The 26600-nt window shown below is 41.8% G+C and overlaps 1 protein-coding gene across 2 annotated transcripts in view; it reads right to left on the bottom strand.

Moving 5' to 3' along the window:
• CHRNA7 (cholinergic receptor nicotinic alpha 7 subunit) overlaps positions 1–26600 on the bottom strand; it is a 272056-nt gene that overhangs the window by 31422 nt on the left and 214034 nt on the right. Inside the window, exon 5 of one of the 2 annotated variants that reach the window (XM_068272530.1) lies at positions 1046–1125. In XM_068272530.1, the coding sequence (XP_068128631.1) occupies positions 1046–1125 (80 nt within the window). The remainder of the gene's footprint in view (positions 1–1045; positions 1126–26600) is intronic. The other variant, XM_068272531.1, reaches the window with a different exon arrangement.

Genomic DNA, 26600 nt, shown 5'->3' with positions numbered 1-26600 from the left:
GAGGACGGAGAATTCCATTGATCACAGTGGACAAACAGGACGCAGGAGAGGAAAATAGATTGAGGAGTAGACTACACAGGAGGTAAGTATGACTTGTGTATGTTTATTTTGTCTTTTAATTTTCAGTTCAGGTTTTCTTTAAATCCATAGGTTTGTGGAGTCCTTATTCCCACTCAAACTATTAAGGAATCACCGTTGTTCATCTGAACTCCGCACAGCACTACCATATACTGGAAGCACAACCTCTATATTATCAGCCAGGCTTGCTGCTCCCTATTTTTGGACATTTTTTTTTTGACAATTGTAAAAGGGCCCCTTTGACGGGTCTTTCTCCTCCAAGTAAAAAAATAGCTAGACCTCAGAGCAGAAGCAGAATCAAAAGGCCATAGGAAGCGTTTATTTGTAATTATCTCTGTGTTCAAGTGATAATAACATCTGCAAACACTGTATGGAAAATGGGCTGCTGGGTTATTTCCAATATGGTAACAAAACAGGAGATAACAGGAGACTTGATTAGAGATGTTCATTCCGATCCTGCGTAACTGAAATTTTTGCATTTCCAATGGGAAATCAGATTTCTGTGGAAATTCCGCATTACTGTAACTCGGTAATTTTAGTCCATCCAGAGAACTCGGAAGCATTGGACCAATTAGAGAATTCAGAATTTGACAGTGAAAATCACATTACCATGATCATTTTAGGTGAATCCCAAGACTCGGATACTAATGAGTATTCCCAAGGCTCGAGACTGGCCTACAATTTCTATGGTATTCTGATTACCACAGTAAAATTCTGCATTCTCCGATTGGTCTAATATTTCCGAGCCAATCAGGATATGCAAAAAAGAAAGAAAAAAAGACTCCTTTGGAAATCAGAAAACAGAAATTCGCAAAATTGGTAATCAGCATTGGCAGAAATCAGAATTTCCAAGGGATCATAAATTGGGATTTCCTTCCGACCACCCCTAGATTTGATTATAAGGGCACTGCCACTTTAAGAACAACAAACCATGATGTAGAAATTACAGTAAATATAGTTTTCTTACCTGGTGGCAAATATTGACAATGTCCAGAAGAATTCACCAGCACATTAGTATGAAATGAAGCATCAAATCTTTCATCTGCGCTACAAAATATAACACAGACAGTGAGAAGGGCAGACAGTGATTATGAATCACACATTAAGAGCTGTTGCTCCAGATCTAAGACTTGTTAAATGTAGGGCTGAGAAACATCATTCTTTATCCGTAATCACGTCATTTACCACATATTACCTTCCTGTCTCTTTCAATGATGAACACTAAGAAATATAACTTAGATAAATTAAATTATTTGTCTTTAACACTGACGCAAAGCACTTCAGTAAGGTAAATAAGTGAGCTTGTTCAAGTTTGACACTACAAAGAATTACAACCGAAAAAAAGTAAAGGAAAATAAGCAAGAGGTCATTCATCAGCTTAGCTGTTCTTAGAAAAAAAAAAGTTTAATCTGTGCATGTTGTCATAGATTCATGAATAGTAGATAAAGTGTCTGGAAAATGTTAACATGTCTGCATAGATTAACTGCATCTTAATGGAACTGGCTTATGCATCATGAATGTCATAACTGCACGTGTAATGTGATCACATCATCAACACATCTCCTGCAGCTGAGCCACTGATGCTGTTGCTGCCTCACTACATTGGGAACTCTTAAGCTGGCCACTAACAGTCCAATTTCTAGCGAAAAATCGTTAGAGCGATCAGAAATTCTGATCGGACGAAAAAACGTTCACTACACCATCAACTAACCAATCATTTCTTCCTATCTATCACGACCACCAAGAAAATCCAAATTTTCGTTCGACGAAAATTCATTCGGGCGACATTTTTTTCACTCGTTCATAATCGATTGTGTCCATCAATGGAGATTATTTACAACCAATCCGATCAGAATTTCTGATCGCTCGAACGATTTTTCGCTAGAAATTGGACAGTTAGTGGCCAGCTTTAGGTCTGCCACAAGGGATGGTAAATGAGCTGCTAATATTACTGAGGTGATACAAATGTATGCAGCCTGGAAATGGATGTTCATGTAAAATAGGCACCTGGAAAACAAGGATGCTCATCCAGATTCCAGATACCCGAACTATCCAGATATCCCAACGTTTTTCTGCTATCCGAACTCAGATACGGATTCCAGGTAGCTGGATAAATCCGAAATGCACTATCCGAGCGAATCCGGATATGTATTAGGTATCCGAAATCCGTCCAGATACCTAGTTTGAGTACCCGATCCAGATAGCGTAACCACGGAGATGACGTCCATGACATCATAGAGCCAATCAGAGGGCTCCCAGTCGAAGCCCTAGCAACCAACCACAGAGGGGAACCCTGGCCAGCCCCTCCTGTATATAAGGCGGCCCCATGATGAGAATCTCGTGCTTGCTTGTGACTGCTCACTGAGAGACATCTCCAGTGCTGTTGGCTGAGCAAGTGCTGTATTACTGTGTTAAACCTATCGTTTTTGCTCCTAAACACCTGTACTACACCACTATTTTATTGTTTTTTAGTTAGCTATCGTGTTTCCCCGAAAATAAGACACTGTCTTATATTAATTTTTGGTCTAAAAGATGTGCTAGGGCTTATTTTCAGAGGATGTCTTATTTTTGGGTAAACACACTGGTATTTTTCCTATACAAAATGTACATACTGTATGCCATGTGCAACATACACAGAGCTTGTGGTTTGCAGATATTGGCTCTCAATTACAAGACATTGATTCTGCTGATCATGTGGGTAATGGCCCATACTCATGGGCTACAATTGTCGCCGCACCATGCGGAGCTCGCGTGTTGCGGTGACAGGTCGCCCGTGAGTATGCGGCGTTGCACGGGCGTGCACCCCGAACTGTCGCCCGTCGCTGATGTCACCAGGCGATTGGCGCGGTCAATCGCCTGGCGACAGTCGCCGCCGCAACTGTCGCTAGTCCGCGTGAGTACGCGGACTAGCGACAGCAACATAATTGCAAATAGACGGCGCTTCCGGCGGGGGGAGGGACAACAGCGACAGCTTCCGCCGCATCAGTTGCCAGGTCCCTCCGCCGTGTGTATGCAGAAGGACCTGGCGACGAGTTGTCGCCGGCATGTCGCGCACACGCTCCCGTGTGCTAGCGACATGCCAAAAAGTTGCCCGTGAGTATAGGCCATAACAGTTTATTTCTTGCAGGCAGATGAGCTGTGTATGTGTCCTGGGAAGAGGTGAAGTGCTGGTGATGCTCATCATCACAACAGATCAGAAGGGCTGGCTCCAACAGAAACACACGTTGCCTGAAACATATACAGGACTGAGTAGAACTCACATTATACTGCTGCTCTCCTGTATCCAGGCTTTGTATTCAGCGTGACTTGCTGGTGTCATGTGGGCTGCTGCTAGGGCTTAAATTCGGGGGAATGTCTTACATTTCAAGCATTCTTGAAATTCCTGCTAGGTTTTATTCTCAGGGGATGTCTTACTTTAGGGGAAACACGGTAGCTTGTATTTTGATTGTAGTCAGTGTGAAAGTCAGACTCAGTGCTGCAGCTGCTAGGCTAGGTTAGGGCCTGCTGTGTGCAGAGGCTAGGCCTGCTGCCAGCCTTAGCTACAGTATAGCTTGTAGGTTATTAGGGATTAGATGACTGTACTACTAACTTTTTTCTTTCTTTCTTTATTTTTTTTATTATACCTCCCCACATAAACAATTGCTGTTTTTCTTAAAAAAAAAAAAAAAAAACATGATGCGTCATGCATCATTTACTATAAAAGACGTTTTGGAAGCAATTTAAAGGCCAGTTCCGGATTTCAGTTCAGATTCTGGATTTCTCAGATAATGTGTTCAGATATCTGGATAGACTGCGATTCTGACCGGTTCAAATCCAGATATCTGGATTTATCCAGATTTTTTGCTATCTGGAATTGGAACAACCCGGATATCTAAAAGAGGTATCCGAGCACCACTGCCTGGAAAAAAGGGCATGTGGGATGGCCACTACTAGACTATTTTACAGATATTCTACTGCTTAATTCTAATATGGCTTAATTCCAATACGTACTCACCGCCTGACGGGTCCAGCGATGCCCCCTTGACAATGGTCGTCAAGTGACGCCTCTTCTTGTTCATAACATCACACAACTTCATGACGGCAAGTGAATGGGGAGTAAGCGATCTTTGCGCAGAGTTGTTGGAGATCTTCAAGATCAGATCCACCGTGTCCATCGCATAACGGCGCGCAATCACCACGCGGAGCAAAATCATTTAACATGATTATGTTAAACGATATTCCCTGACGTTTGGAAACATCAGCACAAATATCGCCTTGTGGGTACGAGACTTCAGTCTCAACCTAACCCTACTCTCACACAGAGCCCTCCTTCTACCGATACCTAACCCTAAGAGCACCCTTTGACGATGCCTAACCCTAAGACCTCCCCCTACTGATGCTTAACCCTAAGACCTGCTTCTACCAATGCCTAACCTTAAGACCTCCCTCTACCAATGCTTAACCCTAAGATCTCCTTCTACCAATGCCTAACCCTAAGGCCTTCCTCTACCGATGCCTAACCCTTAACGCTCCCTCTACCTATGCCTAACCCTTAACACCCCCCCCCCCCCCCCCTAGGTGACACTGACACGTAACTTCCCTCTCCTAACCTTAACCTACCCATCTCCCCCACCGCAAAGCCATGATTTGGGCACATGGAAGCATCCGATAATATCACGGGCACCGAGGCTTGCTGGTATATAAATTGCAGCATTACTTAGCACATGGGGGCAAGTCTCAGTGTCCCACTATTTTATCAGGTACTTCTTTGCACCCAAATTTCCCTTCTTTGCCACAAATTGCGACTTTTATCATTGGCACTTTTGGCAGCACCCTTTTTTCCGCAAGGGCTTCTGCACCCATTTTTTCTGTTCTATAGAAATGCATTGATCAAGCTGCATACAATTAGCATAAAATCTGTATCCCCTTAAAATTGTTAGCATCGTACTGTATATCCCTACTCGGGTGCATGGGCAGTGTTCTTATGGCTTCATCTTAGATCAAAGGACAGTGAAAACATTGACAAGCACAGGAACTATATTTTGAGACTTCTAATTAAAAATCTTTCTGATTTATGAAAACAGGTTAAAGAACACTGCAGCAAAAGTAAAGCAGAAGCCATGGAAAACCAATCAGGTTTCAATTGATAAAGCAATCCATAAAAAGGATTAAATCCCAGCAACTGGAGACAAGGCTTCATATTGTATGGCACTGCCACCTCATCAGAAACCTGGTTTATGCTGTACACTGTAGTGCAACACCAAAGCTAGTGGAGTGGGTTACGAGGTTGAGGTCCACGTCAAGCCAGAAGGAGAAAGCATCGGAGTCGCATGAAGCACGATATGGACTGCAACCCCATGACTTTCTACCCTAGGTATGGTGTATGGCATAATCTGGGTTTCTGAATCAAGAAGCCCAGATTTTAACACTACTTACTATCACACAAGTATGCAGTGACCCAATCTATGCTCACTGTAAATAAAATCACTTTGATATGGCTAAACAGCCACAGAACACAGTGCAGTGAATTTATTAGCAACTATGTGTGAAATAAACACTTTTCATTGTGCAAGTTCTGCATCAGTTGAAAGCATTTGCATGCTTTATGAGTTGGCATTTGGATAATAGGAGGGATTTAAAAATCATATCATCACAACAATGCCACAGAAGATGCTGTTGCTATAAGAATTCACAATACTCATATTTTGGTAGATGCACTACCCTGGTAAGGGAGAAATTATAGCAGATATTACAAAATGAGGCAGCTATCTACCCTTTAAGTTCTAAAAGCAAACCGGAATTGAACATAAACGTATGGGATAATACTGTAAATCACTGGGGATAAGCGGACATTTGAACACCAAAAAAGTGGATCAAGAATATGGGGGTGGGGGGGAGACTTATTGGCTTTCTTAAGAGAAAGATGTTTTGCATTCGGGTTGTGCAGGGCCCCCATACACACATTGGAAGCGTTGCTGTAACCAGGGCCGGGCCGAGGCATAGGCTGGAGAGGCTCCAGCCTCAGGGCGCAGTGTAGGAGGGGGCGCAGAATTCATTCAGCTGCCATTCCTAATTGTGTTTGAAGCAGAAAGAAATAAGAAAAGGGGATACATGGCAGTGACTGAAACCAGATAACTAGAGATTAAGGTGTTGGGGAGGTTGTGGGCCCTGTGGTGCCTCTTAGTGTAATAGCAATCAGTGTGTGATGGCTGGGGTGGAAGGGGTGGAGGGGCGCACTTTGGTGTCTCAGCCTTGGGTGCTGGAGGACCTTGTCCCGGCTCTGGCTGTAACTATAATTCCCTCTCCCAGCAGCAGTCCTCAGCTTTGAGCTGCCAGTGAGACCTCTGAGTTTCACTGTGGTCACATGACAGTGGGCCCAAAAGCTCTCACAAAGAGTTCAAAGCTGCAGGGAGATGTGAGGACTCCTGCCTGAGCTGGGAGGGTTAACTATAATAAAATTTCTAATGCAGCACATACACGTTTCCAATGCAAGTATATGCAGCTTGGGCTGCGGGGAGATATTATGGGGTTGGCTTATTGGTGAGTCACACATTTTGCCCACTTTTTGAAGGCAAAATTTAGGGGGTTGGATTATCCACGGTGATATATGGTATTTGTATGTGTTTTACTAATGGTACATAGAACATTAGTCTCTTAGAACAGCAACTTATATTTTTATTTTCAGTTTAATGGCTGAATTTTTGAGACTGAATTGTAAACGGCAGCCATGACAGTGTGATATAAAATCTGCGTCATTTGGTGTGTTGGCTTCTACTGTATTTACTTTTCAGGATAAGGGCTTAATTTGAAGAGCTTTTCAACAACATCATTTGCATAGTTAACAGCACTAGGTTTTTAACACTTGCAATGCAGTAAACCAGCAAGGGACTTTAGACAATTTCTTACTAGCACAAGTACTATATGTATCTGTGTTTATATCATCATGGCATGAATCACTTCAGCTACATTTTAAAGAGTGTTCAGTTTACATTATGTTTATATACATTTTGGACACTATACGCTTTCTTGAAGCTTTGTTTCCATAATGCCACCATTAACCACTTTACCCCCGCGCGTACGGATTTCTCCGCCCCTTTTTCCATCCTTTCACCCCCAGGGACGGAGAAATCCGTACTTTGCACACTCCCGCCGCTGTCCGCGTTCCTGCTCGTAAACACGCCGCCCGCCGCTAGTAAACACGCCGCCGCCCGCTCGCCCAGAGATCAACGAACGGGAAAATCCATTCCCGTTCGTTGATCTAAGCCCCGCAATGACCTGCTGCCGCTCGGCTGAGCAGCGCGATCATTGTGAAAAAATAACAAAGTCCCAGCCTCTTTCTACTTCCTGCGAGAGTCCGGAAGGACGCTTGCAGGTAGCATGAAATAAATTGGTAATGTTGCCATCTTGTGGCCAAATAGTAAAACTACACCCTAACCATTTTCTACACACAAATAAACTTGTTTTACACAAAAAAATAACTCCTTACCTCCCACACTCCCCAATTTTTTTTTTTTTGTAATTAAAAAAAAAATAAAAAATTTACAATAAAAAAAAAAACATAAATAGTTACCTTAGGGACTGAACTTTTTAAATATTTATGTCAAGAGGGTATAACACTGTTACTTTATAAACTATGGGCTTATAATTAGGGATGGACGCAAAACTGAAAAAAATGCACCTTTATTTCCAACTAAAATATTGGCGGCAAACATTGTGATAGGGACATAATTTAAACGGTTTTATAACCGGGATAAATAGGCATATACATTTAATGGGTTTTAATTACAGTAGCATGCATTATTTAAAAACTATAAAGGGCGAAAACTGAAAAATAATAAATTTTTTTCCCACATTTTTTCCTATTTTCCCATTAAAACACATTTAGAATAAAATTATTCTTGGCATAATGTCCCACCTAAAGAAAGCCTAATTGGTGGCGAAAAAAACAAGATATAGTTCATTTCATTGCGATAAGTAATGATAAAATTATAGACGAATGAATGGAAGGAGCGCTGAAAGGTGAAAATTGCTCTGGCGGTCAAGGGGTAAAACCCCTCAGTTGGGAAGTGGTTAAATGTATTTTAACAACAAAGTCAAATAAAACAGAACTGAATAGAGGCTATCATGGAAATATGAGATCTTCTATTTGTAACATTATCTGGAGAGCTTCAAATGAATAGGCGAAAGCTACACTACTCCTGACGGGCATGATGATGCTGCTGATAGTGCTAGGAAAACCAATTCTTGGAAGACTAATACAGACTAATACAGTAATTATCTTGATTCAAAATGAGTGCATTACATGTGGGTAGGGAAGAATTAAGTAGAAGATAAAACATTGTGCTGCGCTGAAAATATCTACACTGGACTCTTTCTAATTATTTGTTAGCAGCAGTCTGGATGTGGGCCTAATCTTGAGGATATAGTACAGTGTTCAGTCAGAAGTAAATCTCAATGCCACTGTTCTTATTGCATTCTCCAATTACTTATAGATCTGTAATCTAGATAGGTTATTAGAGGAAGAAGTAAAAGAAATATATGCAGAATTCATGAGGCAGTTTTATTTTAGGATAATGGCTGGTAAAGCATACGAGCACATTATACTTCGGGCAAAGAGCATGCATTGCCTGCCAAACTAGATTTCAGAAGAACTGGATATATGCTTTTTTTAGGAGCTGTCACATTAGCCAGGAAAAATGCAGGGATTTTTAGAATAAAGTGTATGTACCTTCATATACCTCCAATTCTAAAAATCTCTTATTTCATTCCCTATCATATCCTACGGTAGCTTCACTCATACAAATTGCCTTGTAGTAACTCATTATTAGCCTGCTCTTTTGATGTGACAAAAAAGATAACATTTGGGGGAAAGGGGGTATCCGGATCATACATATGGGGCTACTTTAAATAAATCAACTATCTACAAGTTATACATTTCTACTGTAGAGAGGCTGATACTGAGAGCAAGACTAAGACAGAAATCCAATTGTGTATTAGTTGAGTGTATGTAACGCTTGGTGGTGTATTCTCCACAGTCAGCATGCAACGCATGAGCTGGCGTGGAGGAGGTACACACACTAGCACCAGGAAACAGGCTATCCCTAGTATAGTGGAGGGGAGGACTGACTCCAATAGGAGATTGTGGCGCACAGAGCCGGTGCAGATCTGACAGCCACAAACAATGCTTTCGTTATAACGTCTCAGCGCAAAGTAGCGCTGAGCGCACAAACCAGAACTGAGGAGATCAGGACAGGTAGACAGAATGAACGCTTGCTAGCAAGCGGCTACTTAGCGACAGCAAGCGTCCAAAACCAGACAGACTGGAATGAGGCAGCCAATGTGATGCGGCGATGGCGTGCCTCACAAAGACAGGACAGGATAGTCAGAAAATAGCAGGATTAAGATAGATGAACGTAACACAGATAAATATACAATAAGTATGTTTTCCTAGCGTATTACAATTACAGCTATCAATGAAACTATTTGTAACGTCTGACTAACATATGTATATATCGGCAATGAACCGATATATGACATAAGCAGGAACGCTGACTAGGAATGGAGTAACACAGGGAACAGGACTCAGAAGGATTCGCTATCTCTTCGCAGAGATGAACGCAATCCACAAACGGTAACAGAACAGGATTCAGAAGGATTCGTTATCTCTTCGCAGAGATGAACGCAATCCACAAACGGTAACAGAACAGGATTCAGAAGGATTCGTTATCTCTTCGCAGAGATGAACGCAATCCACAAACAGAACCAGGAGCAGGGTAACTACCTCAGCACGGGTGGTCACGGTACGCGCAACCTACCAAAACGTGCTGGAAAGCTGACTAACTGCACACAGGATATAAACAGTTTGTGTACGTATACATCAGCGACACTGATGTATTAACGTAACACAAATACAAGGAAAATAATAAACGTGCTGGTATGCATATATATTGGCAATGAACCAATATATGATGCAAAGACCAGCAAAGTATCTTTATAACAAGAAACACGATCGGGGGCTAAAGCGACAGCAAGACAGGCTTAGGCTGAAGCTATGAAAACCCAAGGAAACCCTGCAGGAAGCAGATCTTTATACTGAGGTCATCCAATGGGAGCAGACATGCAGATTCCCACACAGGTGAATGATAATCAGTCACAAGCTGACAGCAGGGAAAGACAGACAAAGCTATGCAACTTGCATGGAAATAGATCAGAACTGCCTGAGCTGCAGCACTACTTCCAGCAATAGCTGCTGCAGCAGCGATCATTACAGTACCCCCGCCTTTAAAAGTGGATTCCAGACGCTTTTCAAAACTGAAATTTCCAACAAAACAGTCTGACTGATAATTCATGATGACCGGGACAGCCCGGCAAGACCGAATTCCAGAATCAGTCCCCACAAGACTGGACCCATCAGAACCAGAACCTACAGAACCATGCCCATCAGTACTACAAGCCCCAGTGTGACACCCATCAGAACCATGATTTCCAGAAGAAAGCCCTCCGAAACTCCCTGAGCGATACCCACCGCCTTCCAGGAACCGTTCAGAAACGCCAAAGCCTTTGCAATGCCCACCGGTACTGTCTTTACCAACACAAAACCCACTGTTGAACCAGTCCAAGGCACCAGGACAAGTTTTCTCAGAGACCTCCCAGAACACCTTGAAGCTCCAAAGAGATCCCCATAGGTCAGAATGCCCTTTAGGCTCACATGGAGAACTATCAAGAACCCCTATGGAACCTAGGGCAATTCCCGAGTCAGGGCCACAAGGACAAACATCAATATCAGGGCTTTCAGGGACCAGAACCATCTCTGGGCATGCAGGCAGACTGGCAACATCAGAACATGTTCCCACTAAGGAAGCATCAGAGCACGCTAACACCTTAAACACACTTGGGCATTCTGGCACACAAAGAACATCTGGGCACACTGGCACAAGAGAAACCTCTGGGCATGTCAAGGAACTGTGAGCCTCAGGGTCAGCCAAGACAGGACCAAAACCAGGACTGGCCAAAAAAAAATCATCATGACTAGACTTCGCAACTACTGGATTTTTACACGAGAATGCAGGATCAGACTTAGATGTCGCTGATTCCAGCAAAGTCAGTAACAAATCAGATTCAGGGGCACTAACAAGACAGGACAAATCTTCTGATGTATGCACTGAACCAGATAGGGACTCCACAACTACCTCTGGACTGGACCTCATGAGGCGCTGCAGAACAAGTCAGCATTGCAGCAGCCCCCACTGGACTAGGCAAAACTGAGGAATTCCCTGGACAGGAAGGGGACTCTGGAACCTCTGCCACAGCGGCCAGAGAACCAGAATCTTTCAGGATACAGGGCTGGGTTTCAGGAACACACATCAGACCGGACTGAAATTCTGAGATTTCCATTATTTTGACCAGAGAATCAGAATTATCCATGTTACAGGGCAAGACTTCTGAAACATTCAGAGGACAGGGCTGGAGTTCCTCGGCTGTTACAACACTGGAGAGGGACTCAACATTGGTTAAATCAGACTGTGTACAGGGCAAGGTATCTGACACACTTGCTGACGAGGACAATATTTCAATGGCTTCTGCTTTGCTGGGCAGAAATTCATCAAGTTTTATTAGAGCAGACTGTAATTCCAAAACAGCTGCTAGACAAGTGAATATTACTGCAACACCAACTGAGGTAAGCAGTGCTTCAGCCTCCTCTGCTAGAGGGTTTAAAGTATCCAAAGTACTGGGTGAAGCATAAGACTCTGCGACCACAGCTTCACTGGACAGGATCACTGAACAGTCCATATTGCAGGGCAAAACCATGGAAGCACCTGCTGGACAGCATAATGATTCTGTGACCTGAGTTTCATTGGAGAGATCTACTGCACAATTCATGGTACAGGGCAAATTTATTGGAAAATTTTCTGAACAAGGTAATAATTCTGCGATTTCAGGTTCACATAGCAGATGCTCTGAGCTATTCACGAAACTAGAGCGAGGTGTAGAAACAGGAAGATCAAGACACAATGTTTGCGCATCTGAATCACCATTCATTTGTAAAATTGGAAAATTCAGATGCTGGGGTTCTGAGTTTACTAGACAGGATTGCTGGGACTCGGAAACTGATGTAGTGCATCTATTGGCATCTGCTGGATCAGACAGGAGTTGAACTTTATTAACACAGGTAATTTCTGCAGAAGTGTTTGCAGAGACAGGCAAGATTTTTCTGGTGTCTGTTTCACTAAACAAAGAGTCATGAGTACTGGCTAGGCTGGACTCGGAAGTCAGCAGGACCTCTGGATTCTCTGCTGAGAAATTTGCGCAGGGCAAGGTTAAGAATGTATCAGTGGCTTCTGTTTTACTGGGAAGTAACACTGAGTTATCCATGGTACAGGGTGGAATTGCAGGAACTTCAATTTCACACAAAAAGAGCTCCGAATCACCTGCTGAATCAGCCAAAGGTGCTGAAGCAGGCGGGTCAGAACGCCAAATTTGCGAATTCGGAGTCACATAAAAATCATCCAAAATCAGTTCCCACACATCAATCAAGGGAGCCACACAGTCATACCTACACACACCAGCCTCTATTAGGTTATAGGCTGACTTAATGCATGCGTTCAATACCATTTCACTTTTTGCACTGTAAAATTGACAAAATGAACTTGAATCATTCTTCCATTCACAGACCAGGGCTTCCATCTCTCCCCTCTCGAATGGAGGATCCCATGCATACTTAACAGGCAGATCATGGTTTGCAGATATGATTGTGGCAGGCACATGTATAGGGTTAATTAGCAGGTGATTGGCAGATTCCTTATTCTTAAGAAGCTCCAATACCTGTAGCAAGTGTTGAACTGTAGTGTATGCAAACTTCCCTTGGTTCACAAATAAGTTGATTTGTTCAATACTCTGTAATATCTCATCATAATCATACTCAGATAATTCTTTTAAACAAAAATCTTTATTTTCCCTAGCCAGGGAGGAAAGTTCATTAGTAGTTTCATAAGTCCATTTAACTCCCCTGAAAGACAATTGCATTTCATTATCTGTTAATGGCAGAATCTCATTATAGGTCTCAGTCGCTAAGGATAACGATTCTGCAGATTGGACACGTTTCTTAGAACGTTTGCGTTTTGCCTTTGACCTTGCGGTTTTTGGTGATTTATTCAAAGCTGCAGGAAAATTATCAGCAACACTTTCTGCTTGCTGCTCATTCTTGCAAGCAATTGAAGGAGCAGCTGATTGGCCTGCTGCCAGGAGTTCATTAAGAGGAAAAGGCAATGGATCTATGCGCAACCAGTTATGGATCACAAACGCTAGAAATTCCAGCGGTCTCTCTTTCAAATCGGAATGATTGAGAACATCAAATGCCCACTGGAATAATTCCCCTTTAAACAAAATATAACTTAGTTGGAGTGCCCAGGTTGAAACAGGAGTCGCTTGGAGATCAGGATTGGTCAGGAACCTGGCACATTCAGAGAAAAACTCATTTTCTGTTTCAGAGCTAAGTTCTTCAAATTTCTTAAAGGAACAGGAACCATAATTAACAGTGTCATACTTTCTGGGAATCCCCCCCACAATGGGGATTGGTAATGGGGTTTTCATAATGTAACGCTTGGTGGTGTATTCTCCACAGTCAGCATGCAACGCATGAGCTGGCGTAGAGGAGGTACACACACTAGCACCAGGAAACAGGCTATCCCTAGTATAGTGGAGGGGAGGACTGACTCCAATAGGAGATTGTGGCGCACAGAGCCGGTGCAGATCTGACAGCCACAAACAATGCTTTCGTTATAACGTCTCAGCGCAAAGTAGCGCTGAGCGCACAAACCAGAACTGAGGAGATCAGGACAGGTAGACAGAATGAACGCTTGCTAGCAAGCGGCTACTTAGCGACAGCAAGCGTCCAAAACCAGACAGACTGGAATGAGGCAGCCAATGTGATGCGGCGATGGCGTGCCTCACAAAGACAGGACAGGATAGTCAGAAAATAGCAGGATTAAGATAGATGAACGTAACACAGATAAATATACAATAAGTATGTTTTCCTAGCGTATTACAATTACAGCTATCAATGAAACTATTTGTAACGTCTGACTAACATATGTATATATCGGCAATGAACCGATATATGACATAAGCAGGAACGCTGACTAGGAATGGAGTAACACAGGGAACAGGACTCAGAAGGATTCGCTATCTCTTCGCAGAGATGAACGCAATCCACAAACGGTAACAGAACAGGATTCAGAAGGATTCGTTATCTCTTCGCAGAGATGAACGCAATCCACAAACGGTAACAGAACAGGATTCAGAAGGATTCGTTATCTCTTCGCAGAGATGAACGCAATCCACAAACAGAACCAGGAGCAGGGTAACTACCTCAGCACGGGTGGTCACGGTACGCGCAACCTACCAAAACGTGCTGGAAAGCTGACTAACTGCACACAGGATATAAACAGTTTGTGTACGTATACATCAGCGACACTGATGTATTAACGTAACACAAATACAAGGAAAATAATAAACGTGCTGGTATGCATATATATTGGCAATGAACCAATATATGATGCAAAGACCAGCAAAGTATCTTTATAACAAGAAACACGATCGGGGGCTAAAGCGACAGCAAGACAGGCTTAGGCTGAAGCTATGAAAACCCAAGGAAACCCTGCAGGAAGCAGATCTTTATACTGAGGTCATCCAATGGGAGCAGACATGCAGATTCCCACACAGGTGAATGATAATCAGTCACAAGCTGACAGCAGGGAAAGACAGACAAAGCTATGCAACTTGCATGGAAATAGATCAGAACTGCCTGAGCTGCAGCACTACTTCCAGCAATAGCTGCTGCAGCAGCGATCATTACAGTGTAATCTATAGTGGGGGGTGATATGCAGATCTAGAATGGAAGGAGGGTGATGTCTTTGAGGTAGAAAAGGATTAAGTAGAAATGGGGCCCTAGGCAAGATAGCAGTTTTTGCCCACCGCAGATGATCATCAGGCTTTTTTTGGAAGATTTGGTGGGGGCCATTAGACTGTCTCTAGGCCCTAGGCAACTGCCTAGGTTTGCCGTGTGGATGATCCAGCTCCGTTTTGAGGTAGTGAAATGGGGAAATGCAGCAGGTCATGGGTGTGTGTAAGGTATTAGGGTGTTCTGGAATGTGCCAGGTGGGAGCTGGACTGAGGAACACTCCAACTCTTTTCATACTGTCCTCCTTATACAGTATGAGACATTCAGCATAGCTGTTCATCTATGCAGACTAGTTCAACCGAAAGGTTGTATTAAGTTGGGGTTACACTTCTTTAAAGGTCTCATTCTCCAACTCAAACTGTGTAAAGGAGAACTGGGGATTGTGTGGCGACATAACATCTTGGCATTGGCTCTGCAGCTTGCATCTCATTTCTAAATATGAAAAACTGATCTGTCTGATTTTAGTTACAGGTATAGCTAGAGGTACATGTTTAGATTGACAAGTGGGGGTGAGGTGAAGGATCACCTTAGGAAAGAAACACAGAGAAAACAGGAGCCCAATAGCACAATATGTCACTATTTTCTGAAATGAATGAGTCAACAACAGGAAATATACTCACAAAGGTAGGTTGAAGCAGGTGGACAGAATCAGCCTGTCTCCACTCGGGCAATCCAGTATTGGCCGAATGGAATTTGGTTGCACTCTTTAAAAATTGTAGATTAGATCTGCAGAAGGCAATGCCACTGCAGATTAAAACATACAAACCGCCCCCTCGAGACAACAAGTGGGAGGTAAAACTTAGCACAGGAAGGGTGATGAGGCGCCCAGGATGAATACATTTTTTTTAAACACAATAAAATAAGAAAATATGAGGTGGCTTATCTTTCCAATGACACTAACAAGGTTTAAACAAAAAAAGATTTTTATTTGCACAGAAAATGCGCTTCGTGGATCCCTCCCACTTCCTCAGGCCAGTAACAGTAACACTTCAAACAAGCCAGATAGCCAGGGACGCCTCTCCATGAGAGACAGCCAGAAGCGGACACAACTGTGTTAGTGGGCGCAGGCCTTAACCAATAGGACTATCCCACTTACTCTAACCCTTCTAAATTATGCCTTACTGTTAACACTAACGGATACTCACTTTCTGTCATCTTCACTCCCCAAGTCAATAAACACTATGGCGAAAATTAGGCTAGTGAGATAACCCTGGTAGTGTGTACCTAATATTAGGAGCATCAAATACTAAGTATTTTTAAATGTCTGCTTGAGAGGTTTAAGACAGCAAATGTAGTGATCCTGCCTGTTGCCCCCCTCTGCTGACTCAGACTACAGTGCATTGTAATAGCTGATTGCTGCTCTCATGTCTCCCAGCTGAAGACATTGGAATGCAGGGGGGTCAGCGAGTGCCGTGGAAGATTGTAGATAAATAAGATTAATGACTTGGCTCCTTCTGCATCCAGGACTATGATCTTCCCCAGCACTCCCTGACCCTGAGCAGCCTACATATCCCGTACAGCTTGAGCACGGAGAAAAGGGAATATAAATCAGTTGTAAAAGCATGGGGGGGGGTGTCTCCTAGCTTGAGAAAACAGCGTGTAGTATCTCTGTAAGCCCACATTTAAAAAAAAGGCTTAGTAAATGAAGCTCCTAATATTAGGTACATGCTACCAGGTTACCCTAATAGCCTAATTTTGCCATAGTGCCCCTTTAATAACCACAGATGCAGCTATTATTTAGCCAATTCCTGGCAGACAAATGAAGCACCCCTGGGTGAAAATAAAATATACTACTCTTTGGCTTTTGCATAGTTCAATGCTAGCAACCTATCAAAGAAGCCCAGCAGAAACTGCACTCTCTTTCAATAATCCTATGATTGCTAGCATCAGCTGAGTAACCTCTATGATTGCCAGCATCAGTGGTATAACCTGAGCTTGCTTGCACATTAAGGACCTCTAGCAGTGTTTTATCAGGCTCTTGGAATTAAAGAAACACTTTTTTTATCCATTTTTATAGGAGATGATGATTCTCAATAATCTGAAGCTGATAGCATGGTGACAAGCTTCTGATGCTTGATGTGAGCAGTAAAAAATGTAGCTACTAATAACCACATGTTCAGATGTCACGGGTCGTCAGGCAGTGCGTACATGATTCTGATGAAATACTTAATACCTGGGGTGTAAGAATATCGTTATTACATGTGTTCGATGCTGTTTCTTCAGCACTCGTCATGTTCACATATATATTCCAGAGGATAATTAGAACAAAATATTCGGCTTAAAGAATTTTGTTGAATAAGGAAGCACTGAGCTGTTCTAATTATACCTTGTCATTTACAGATAGACATAATTTGCCGACCTATTAAATTAAAACCCAGAAAACCTACAGCTTGTTACGATATAACATTTAAACCATATCATAAATGTCAGCTGGTGGTTGCAGATATGGCTCTGATCAATGTAGATGGTGTAAATGTAATCTTACTTGGATGTCTTTTCAGAGAGTGCATGCTGAAAGTTATTATAAATCATTTTTCACGTGACATTTCTAAATGCATCCTGCTTCCTATTTGATGTTTTTTAGCCCAGAGATTGTGTACCAAGGACTGCAGGCAGCGTACCCGTGGGACGCCTGTTGAGATAATATCAATTAACTACACAGTGGAGCTTGTTTTCAATCAGGCTAAGCTCTGAGATAAGAGAGAACGTAATGCACAATCATTTTGCCGCACTTGTAAAGGGGAACATGATGTTTTGTACCAACAATATGTGACTAGCTTGGCTAATTTGATTAAAACATGGACAACCAGCCAAAATATGTTTTTCTTGTGTTTGATTCAATGGGGAAGGTTTATGACCTTTATTTGTTGTTTGTAAACTTTCCACTGTCCAACTTAACCAGTTTGATACCAGCGGTCTCTGGCCCATTATGGACCAGAGACTGCTGGTAAAAACACAGGTCCCAACGATGTCACACTGAATGGATTTGCCTCTGCAGTCAATCCCACCCACTCTCCCGATGCTGAAGCTCACTTGCTCTGCCATCGCTATGACCGCAGAGCACTGTGAGATTGGCTCACAGTGATCAGATCACAAGCTCTGCTGTCATACCGACATCAGGGCGAGTGAGCTTCAGCAGCGCGAGAGAGCATCATGATTGGTAGTAGCAGCAGGAGTGCAGGGCAGGGAAGATGAAATATATGCCATGGCAGGGATAACAGCTCCCAAACAGCTGCAGTTAGGAAGCGGTTATTCACTAACCACTGCCATCAATTACAGGACAGGGTAATTCTCTCCAATGGGAAAGCAGACAGGATGAAACTTTTAGGGTTAGCATTCATGGCTATTGTTTGAATAAGGAAGCCAAATGCATGTTTTATAAAGTAGAAATGGAAAAACAAGTAAACACATTCCTAATTTGAATGGATTTAAATTGTGCTTGGTCTCAGCTAGTCACTCAAGCAATCAGAAACAACCTCTAGACAGAGCAAAAAAGGCTGCATTTTGAAAAATGCAATGTAATCTAAACACAATTTTGAATGTATTTTAAATGCAGATTAGCATTGCTCCATGCGATCTTATTCTCATTTTGTAAGGCCAGCAGATCCACCACCTTAACATCAGCCCCAATGCCCCATTCTACTCTCGCAGTCTTCACCTTGTGTTGCACGTCCCTGCTTGAACAGGAAACAAGAACAGTCTGCCTGACTACGGTTACACCCAGGCTTTTACTGCACAAGATATAGGGACTGAAGGCCTTTATGGCAATGGTACACAAATTAAATATAAAAGGTTTGCACACCTGGTTCACACATCATAAGTGAATAAAGCTAGAAACGAAATGGGTGCTGAGTCAGTAAACCGGGCTGCAAATGCAGTCCTACTAGTACAATAAAAATTAATGGACTCGCACACCAAAGATGTAGATTTAGAATGCATAAAGTTTGTATTGGTACAAGAAATACATACAACAGTACATAATCAGCAGGATTATACCCTGACAGCAGCCAGGCAGGAGTCTATTACTCGATACCCTCTGACGAAGGGAACCCCCCCGAAACGGCGCTGTCAGGGTATAATCCTATCCTCTGGGGCATTTCTTTATTGCTCATTTGTCTGTATGTTCCATTTTGCTACTTGCTTATATTTGTTGCTCCTCGTGTTGTCCATACTGACATATGAAGGTTCTACATTGTATGTACCCAGGGAACTCCTTGTGTTTTACTACCACCTACTGTGATATTTCAGTGTGTACTGTTGTACGATATTTACACTTGCTGATTATGTACTGTTGTATGTATTTATTGTACCAATACAAACTTTATGCATTCTAAATCTACATCTTTGGTGTGCGAGTCCATTAATTTTTACTTTATGGCAATGGTACCACCAGTTCCCACAAAGCTATGATACAGGCAAGTTACAGATGTCAGATCACAATTGTATACAATCTCGTAGTTAGGAAACCAGAGGTCATACACATGTACCAGAAAATAGTCAATCCTAATTGTGAACAATCTACCGATCCATTGCTGGAGCCAGGTGGAGATGAGATCATGACATTAGTGGAGCCAGATGGAGGTGAAATAGTGGCACATTGTTTATTCCAACCCTGGGTTTAAGTTGCATTCATTGTGTTTCAGAAACACAGCAAAAAGTAAAAATAGACTTCTAGCTTACACAAGCCCTTGTTGTAAGGAAAGGTTTAAACTTCTATCATGTTTTTATTGCTTTTATGGTGATGTTTGCCAAAGAGAGCAGGAAATATAGAGTAATATCCACAACAGAGAACAATAAAAATTGACCATGGTTCAAACCACCACTCTATCTCAAATAAAAAAGGTTGAAGATGTATCAACTATGTCAAAACCACAGTTTGAAAGCTACAGTACCTTGCATGTGACATGCAGAAAAAGGAGGGTCATTCTTAGTAGTAATACTAAACTGTGACTAGAGCAAGGCATAAGCCTTTTCCATACTGCTGATCTGCAGGAGTACCCTGTGATGTTACTTGGCAATCCATAACTGAGTAGAAGGAACCCAGAAGAAAAAAGACACAACTAAACTGTAAAATTTTGAATAGAAACTGAAAACAATATGCCAGTAGAAGCTTTTTAAGTATCTTTAGTCCTTCCAGTTTTTCTTTATTGCATTTCCTTATATGTATTTTTGCTATTTTTTCTTTACTTACACAGTATTATGTTTTGTTTTGTTTTTCATTTTGAATATTAAATGGACTTTTATAGCTTGGTTCTTGAAGACTTAATAAGCACTTTTGTCAAAACAGTGTGCTTGCTTTAAAAAAAAAATAGTCTTTTGTGTTTCCCAATAAACCATTTGCATAACTGTGCCTCAAATCTGTATTTTTTCAGGAGCCCGATGACTGATGTAGTCTGTGACATTTTCAGCTATAGGAATAGTATTGGCTTTCTCTGCTACAGTCATGATGAACAGTAATAATATGTTAACAGAATTTGAATTAGGGTTGCTCACAACACTCTTAAGTGAACCAGTGTTCAGAGGTTTGTGGAGTGAAACGTCCAATGCAGAGACTAATCAACTATAAACTAATGGCAGCAAGATGCTCACTAACCAACTATTGGAAAAAATCTGCACAGCCTGATCTTGCTATGGTAACCATTAATTTGACTGAAGTGAATAAACTTGAGTGCTTAACATCATGACTTTGTGGTTAGACTCCACTGGGGAAAAAATCCTGGGACAACTAATCTGTTTGCTCTTTAGTGTTCTACTTATGTATTTCCTGCACTCCCTTGCTGCTTTTCTCAACTCTAAGTCTTCTCTTCAGAACACACCTAACAGGAGAGAAATATGGAGGCTGACATATGTATTTCCTTTAAACGATGCAAACTGCATGACTGTCCTTCTGATGATCAGCTAAAGGAAATGTGCCAGGTGCCCCCATGAACTGGCGCTAAATTGCTTCTGTACATATCAGTAAGCTGCTGCAAGTTCCTCAGCAGGAACCTTAAAGGAGACATCTAGGGAAAAAACCTGCTGCTGGGTTGGGATCTTCTGCACATGCACGGGCACACATCGTGTCTCTCGTGATGAATTGAACTGTTAAAGCACAGAGTTCTCTTACAGGGATGAGGCAAAGGCAAGTTTAAGTACAATCCAATGTTAGTACAGGCAGGAAGCCACAAGGAGCTCCAAAAAACAAGCAAGGCCAAACACGGAGTACAATAGCAAATGACTGAGCACCCAGCAGTAACCCTAAGGCAACTTAAAGTGAACATCCGGACTAAAAATCAACTCAGCAGCACTGAAAAGGCCTGGTGTTTCTGTAACAGTTTCACAGCATCAGAACTTTGTTTCTCTTATACAAGCTTCATTTTTAGCTGCACAGAAGAAAACTGCCCGGGCTTTTTTCCCCTGATGCTGTGCAAAGCATGATGGGATTTCTGATGTTTTTGTTCTCTTTCTGCTGTTTTGGTGCAATTTTTTTTTTTACATTTTGAATTTGACATTTGAAGCCTAGTGTGTGCAGCTGGGAGGGGTAATCAGGACACAGGACAGTTGGAACTGTGTCTCCTGCTCCTTGTCGCCTCCTTTCAACCAAAAAGATGGCTGCCCCCATGACCAAGATGGCAGCCCCCATGAATCACAAACATTTGCCTGTTCTTTTAAAACAGGGTGGGTAAGAGATTATATTACCTATCTATTCTAATTAACATAACTAATGTAACTTGATGACAGTATGTTTGTTTAGGCTGAAGTTCCCCTTTAAAGAGAAACTCCGACCAAGAATTGAACTTTATCCCAATCAGTAGCTGATACCCCCTTTTACATGAGAAATCTATTCCTTTTCACAAACAGACCATCAGTGGGCACCGTATGGCTGATATTGTGGTGAAACCCCTCCCACAAAGAAATTCTGAGTACGTACTCTTGGCAGGTTTCTGTCTGTGAATCTTGTTGCATTGTGGGAAATAGCTGTGTACAGCTGTTTACAACTGCCAAAACAGCAAGCAGCAGCTACATCACTTGCCAACAGTAAAAATGTCACCATGTGATAAATATCAGAATATAAATCAGGGATGTAAAATATTTTACAATGGGCAAACACTGACTAAATCATTTATACATAATTATTTTCAAAATGAAGCACTTTTTTATTACATTATTTTCACTGGAGTTCCTCTTTAACACTATCACGGGCAGTGACATAGAGAGAGAGTCAGGCATTTAAATAAGCACACACCAATCAGTGGCTGGCCACACACAGCTCATCCAATCAGTGCTCAGTCATATAGCTCCCACTTCCACAGTCATCTAAGTGAATAGGATGGATGCGTGGTTATGAGCATCCATACTCCATCAGCCCAAGAGTGTGAACACGTGGCCCTGCTAGAAGGAACAGCGAGATTGAAGCATGCATTCGAAGACCACCTGGATCCGGAAGTTCAAGGATCCAGCCGACACTAGGTGGAGACAGCTGTATCACTGGAACCCGCAGCTGAGTTCCTGACAGCAAACCCTAGAGTTGGGCATAGGTGGTGGGGGTTCTGCTACAGTGTATTATTATTTATTGTATTTATAAAGCACCAACATATTACCCAGCACTGCACAATAGATAAATGGGTTAACATACAATGTAGCACATACAAGAAACTCACAACAAAACAAGATCATGCAAATTATTTGATAACAGTAGTTCAGTGTCTGGTCAAACTAGAGACTGTTCTAGTCCACAAGAGGGGTGACAGACAGTAAGATTGTGTATTCAAGCTGGAACCACTAGGGAGGAGGGCCCTGCCAGAGGCTTACAATCTAAAATCTCGTGTAGCAGTACTTTAGTGTTATAGATTGTGAAGGGTCTTTGTTAGGTAAATATAGTGGCAGCAGAGTTCTGCTACAGTGTACTGGAACTCTAGTGTCAGGTTTAGATAGGGGAGGTTCCTGGTAGGCATACAGGGAGTGCAGAATTATTAGGCAAGTTGTATTTTTGAGGAATAATTTTATTATTGAACAACAATCATGTTCTCAATGAACCCAAAACCCTAGTTTTAGCTATTTTAGGGGGATATCTGTGTGTGCAGGTGTCTATTACTGTGCATAATTATTAGGCAACTTAACAAAAAACAAATATATACCCATTTCAATTATTTATTTTTACCAGTGAAACCAATATAACATCTCAACATTCACAAATATACATTTCTGACATTCAAAAACAAAACAAAAACAAATCAGTGACCAATATAGTCACCTTTCTTTGCAAGGACACTCAAAAGCCTGCCATCCGTGGATACTGTCAGTGTTTTTTATCTGTTGACCATCAACATTGCATGCAGCAGCAACCACAGCCTCCCAGACACTGTTCAGAGAGGTGTACTGTTTTCCCTCCTTGTAAATCTCACATTTTATGATGGACCACAGGTTCTCAATGGGGTTCAGATAAGGTGAACAAGGAGGCCATGTCATTAGTTTTTGTTCTTTTATACCCTTTCTTGCCAGCCACGCTGTGGAGTACTTGGACGTGTGTGATGGAGCATTGTCCTGCATGAAAATCATGTTTTTCTTGAAGGATGCAGACTTCTTCCTGTACCACTGCTTGAAGAAGGTGTCTTCCAGAAACTGGCAGTAGGACTGGGAGTTGAGCTTGACTCCATCCTCAACCCGAAAAGGCCCCACAAGCTCATCTTTGATGATACCAGCCCAAACCAGTACTCCACCTCCACCTTGCTGATGTCTGAGTCGGACTGGGGCTCTCTGCCCTTTACCAATCCAGCCAGGGGCCCATCCATCTGGCCCATCAAGACTCACTCTCATTTCATCAGTCCATAAAACCTTATAAAAATCAGTCTTGAGATATTTCTTGGCCCAGTCTTGACGTTTCAGCTTGTGTGTCTTGTTCAGTGGTGGTCGTCTTTCAGCCTTTCTTACCTTGGCCATGTCTCTGAGTATTGCACACCTTGTGCTTTTGGGCACTCCAGTGATGTTGCAGCTCTGAAATATGGCCAAACTGGTGGCAAGTGGCATCTTGGCAGCTGCACGCTTGACTTTTCTCAGCTCGTGGGCAGTTATTTTGCGCCTTGGATTTTCCACACGCTTCTTGTGACCCTGTTGACTATTTTGAATGAAACGCTTGATTGTTCAATGATCACGCTTCAGAAGCTTTGCAATTTTAAGAGTGCTGCATCCCTTTGCAAGATATCTCACTATTTTTGACTTTTCTGAGCCTGTCAAGTCCTTCTTTTGACCCATTTTGCCAAAGGAAAGGAAGTTGCCTAATAGTTATGCACACCTGATATAGGGTGTTGATGTCATTAGACCACACCCCTTCTCATTACAGAGATGCACATCACCTAATATGCTTAATTGGTAGTAGGCTTTCGAACCTATACAGCTTGGAGTAAGACAACATGCATAAAGAGGATGATGTGGTCAAAATACTCATTTGCCTAATAATTCTGCACTCCCTGTAGATAGATGTGTGGCTAGTGTTAGGCACAGATAGAATGGGTTCTGGTAAGGCACAAATAAGGGGTTGGTTAATATTAGGTATAGAAAGGGGCAGATCTTGTTAAGCATAGACAGTGATGGTTCTTGTTAAGCATAGATAGGGACAGTTCTTGTTAAGCATCTATAAAGGAGGGCTCCTGATAGGCATAGATGTGGGGGGGGGGGGGAGTCCTGTTAGGCATAGATAGGGGTAGGTTCTTGTAAGAGTTAAGGACTTAGGATACAAAGGAGCATAGTAGAATACTGGTATAATTACCAACATTTTGCTATGGTGAATATTAGACTATCAGGAAAAAATATTTTGCACCCTCAGGAAAAAATATTTTGCACCCATTTTACAAACGCATCTCTTAGTGATAGATGCGTTTATGCTCGCCTGAAGTTCACTTTTAACCATTTTTTTGTGAAAATGATTTCTAAAAAAATGTAAATCATTCACATTATATTTTCCATAGTATAAGTAAACTAGGTATGGAAAAAGAGAGTGACAGATAGATGACAGATGATGCAGAAAGAAAGCCTATATACACAAAATAAAATCCCACAGTGCTGCTTTTGGACAGTTATTCATTTCCCTCTCTATAAAGTTTTGTCAGAGTACAGTGTTCTTTTTCTATGAATATCAGATTCCACTAGCTATAAAGTATCTAATATTAGATCGTAAAAGCTTAAAAAAAACTCCAGCGCTGGATGACTGTTGATTGGAATTGAATAGATGGTTAAAACTGAAACTTGTTATTATGGAAGCTCAGATTCAAGTGACAGCAATATTACGTAGGTTTCAAATATAAACTGCAACCATTAAAAAACGGAATCTATTTATTTCCATATGCCTATTCTGGGCTTTAATAGCCCTGGTCTATAACCAATCTTATATAATTAGTGTTGAGGTTTATATCAGTTGTACATTACAGTATTCCAAATATTCTACTCATCGGGAATGCCCTTCAAGGGGAATCTGTTGCCTGTGATCCAGATTTACAATTAGATATTATAGCGCTTTAATTTCATCTACACGTAATATTCCTGCTCCTTCAGTAACATGAGATTACATTTTTAATGATTTCAGTGAATAGCTAGTGAGTTATTATTTAACAGAAACTGGATGCTGGGCTTCTACACATTAAAATTATTCACCTTTATTCACAAAACCCTCTGAAGCTGGAGCCAAAGAAAACTTCACAGTCAACTCTACTTTTCTGGAGAAGAAGAAAACATTTTCCCCCAGAATAGCTATACAGAATACTGTATATACTTCAACTATTTAGCAATCTTTAGGCAGGACTCAAACTTGCTATCCTTCCATGCAACACAGAACTCACTTGCAGAGATGATATGGAACTCATAGTGGATGGTTCACTTTGGCTTTGGTTTTATATTCATACTGCAGCTTGCTGATAGGCATGCATTGTGTGCAAAATGGACACCACATGTGTAAAAAGAAGCAAACTGGCAGATTTAAAGTGGAACTTTAGCAAAAAGGGGAAATAAATAAATCAATACATTGCAAAGGGAGATGTTAAAAAATAGAAGAGAGATCAAGAAATGACTGATATTCGCCATGTAATTTGTGTACATTGTTTGATCTACATTCATCCTTCCCATAATCATCTTTTTATATATAGAAAGTAATCATCCAGCACTGTTGTATCCTCAAATAATAAAATCACTTTATTGGGTAACTTGCTGTGTGTTAAAAGCATTCTTCAACATATTAAAAGTATGGAGACATACCAGATGATGTAACCTGCTGTGGGGCCATAATCATCTTTACTACTGGCATATATGAAAAAAACAGACAGTACCCACTGTCATTGTCTATAACCACACCCCCTAACAATGTGATGGGGGTGTGGTTATAGATAATGGTTATAGAATACATATGCACAGAGGGAGATACTGGTTGCTTGGCAGTTGGAAACAGCCATTATTTCCCACAATGTACGTGGAGCTCCGCTCACAACCTCCTTCTGCCGACAGTGCAGGAAAACAGGCTGCCAAAACCTCGAATCCAAGACAGAGGATCAGCAGAATAGTTAGACAGAAATGAGAAATTACACTTTTAATGTTCTTTTATATGCCAGTTTAAACAACA

Source organism: Hyperolius riggenbachi, chromosome 3 (genome assembly GCF_040937935.1).
Source record: "Hyperolius riggenbachi isolate aHypRig1 chromosome 3, aHypRig1.pri, whole genome shotgun sequence".
NCBI lineage: Eukaryota > Metazoa > Chordata > Amphibia > Anura > Hyperoliidae > Hyperolius > Hyperolius riggenbachi.
Note: the sequence above shows the minus strand (reverse complement) of the source record. Positions and strands in the feature narration are given on the sequence as shown.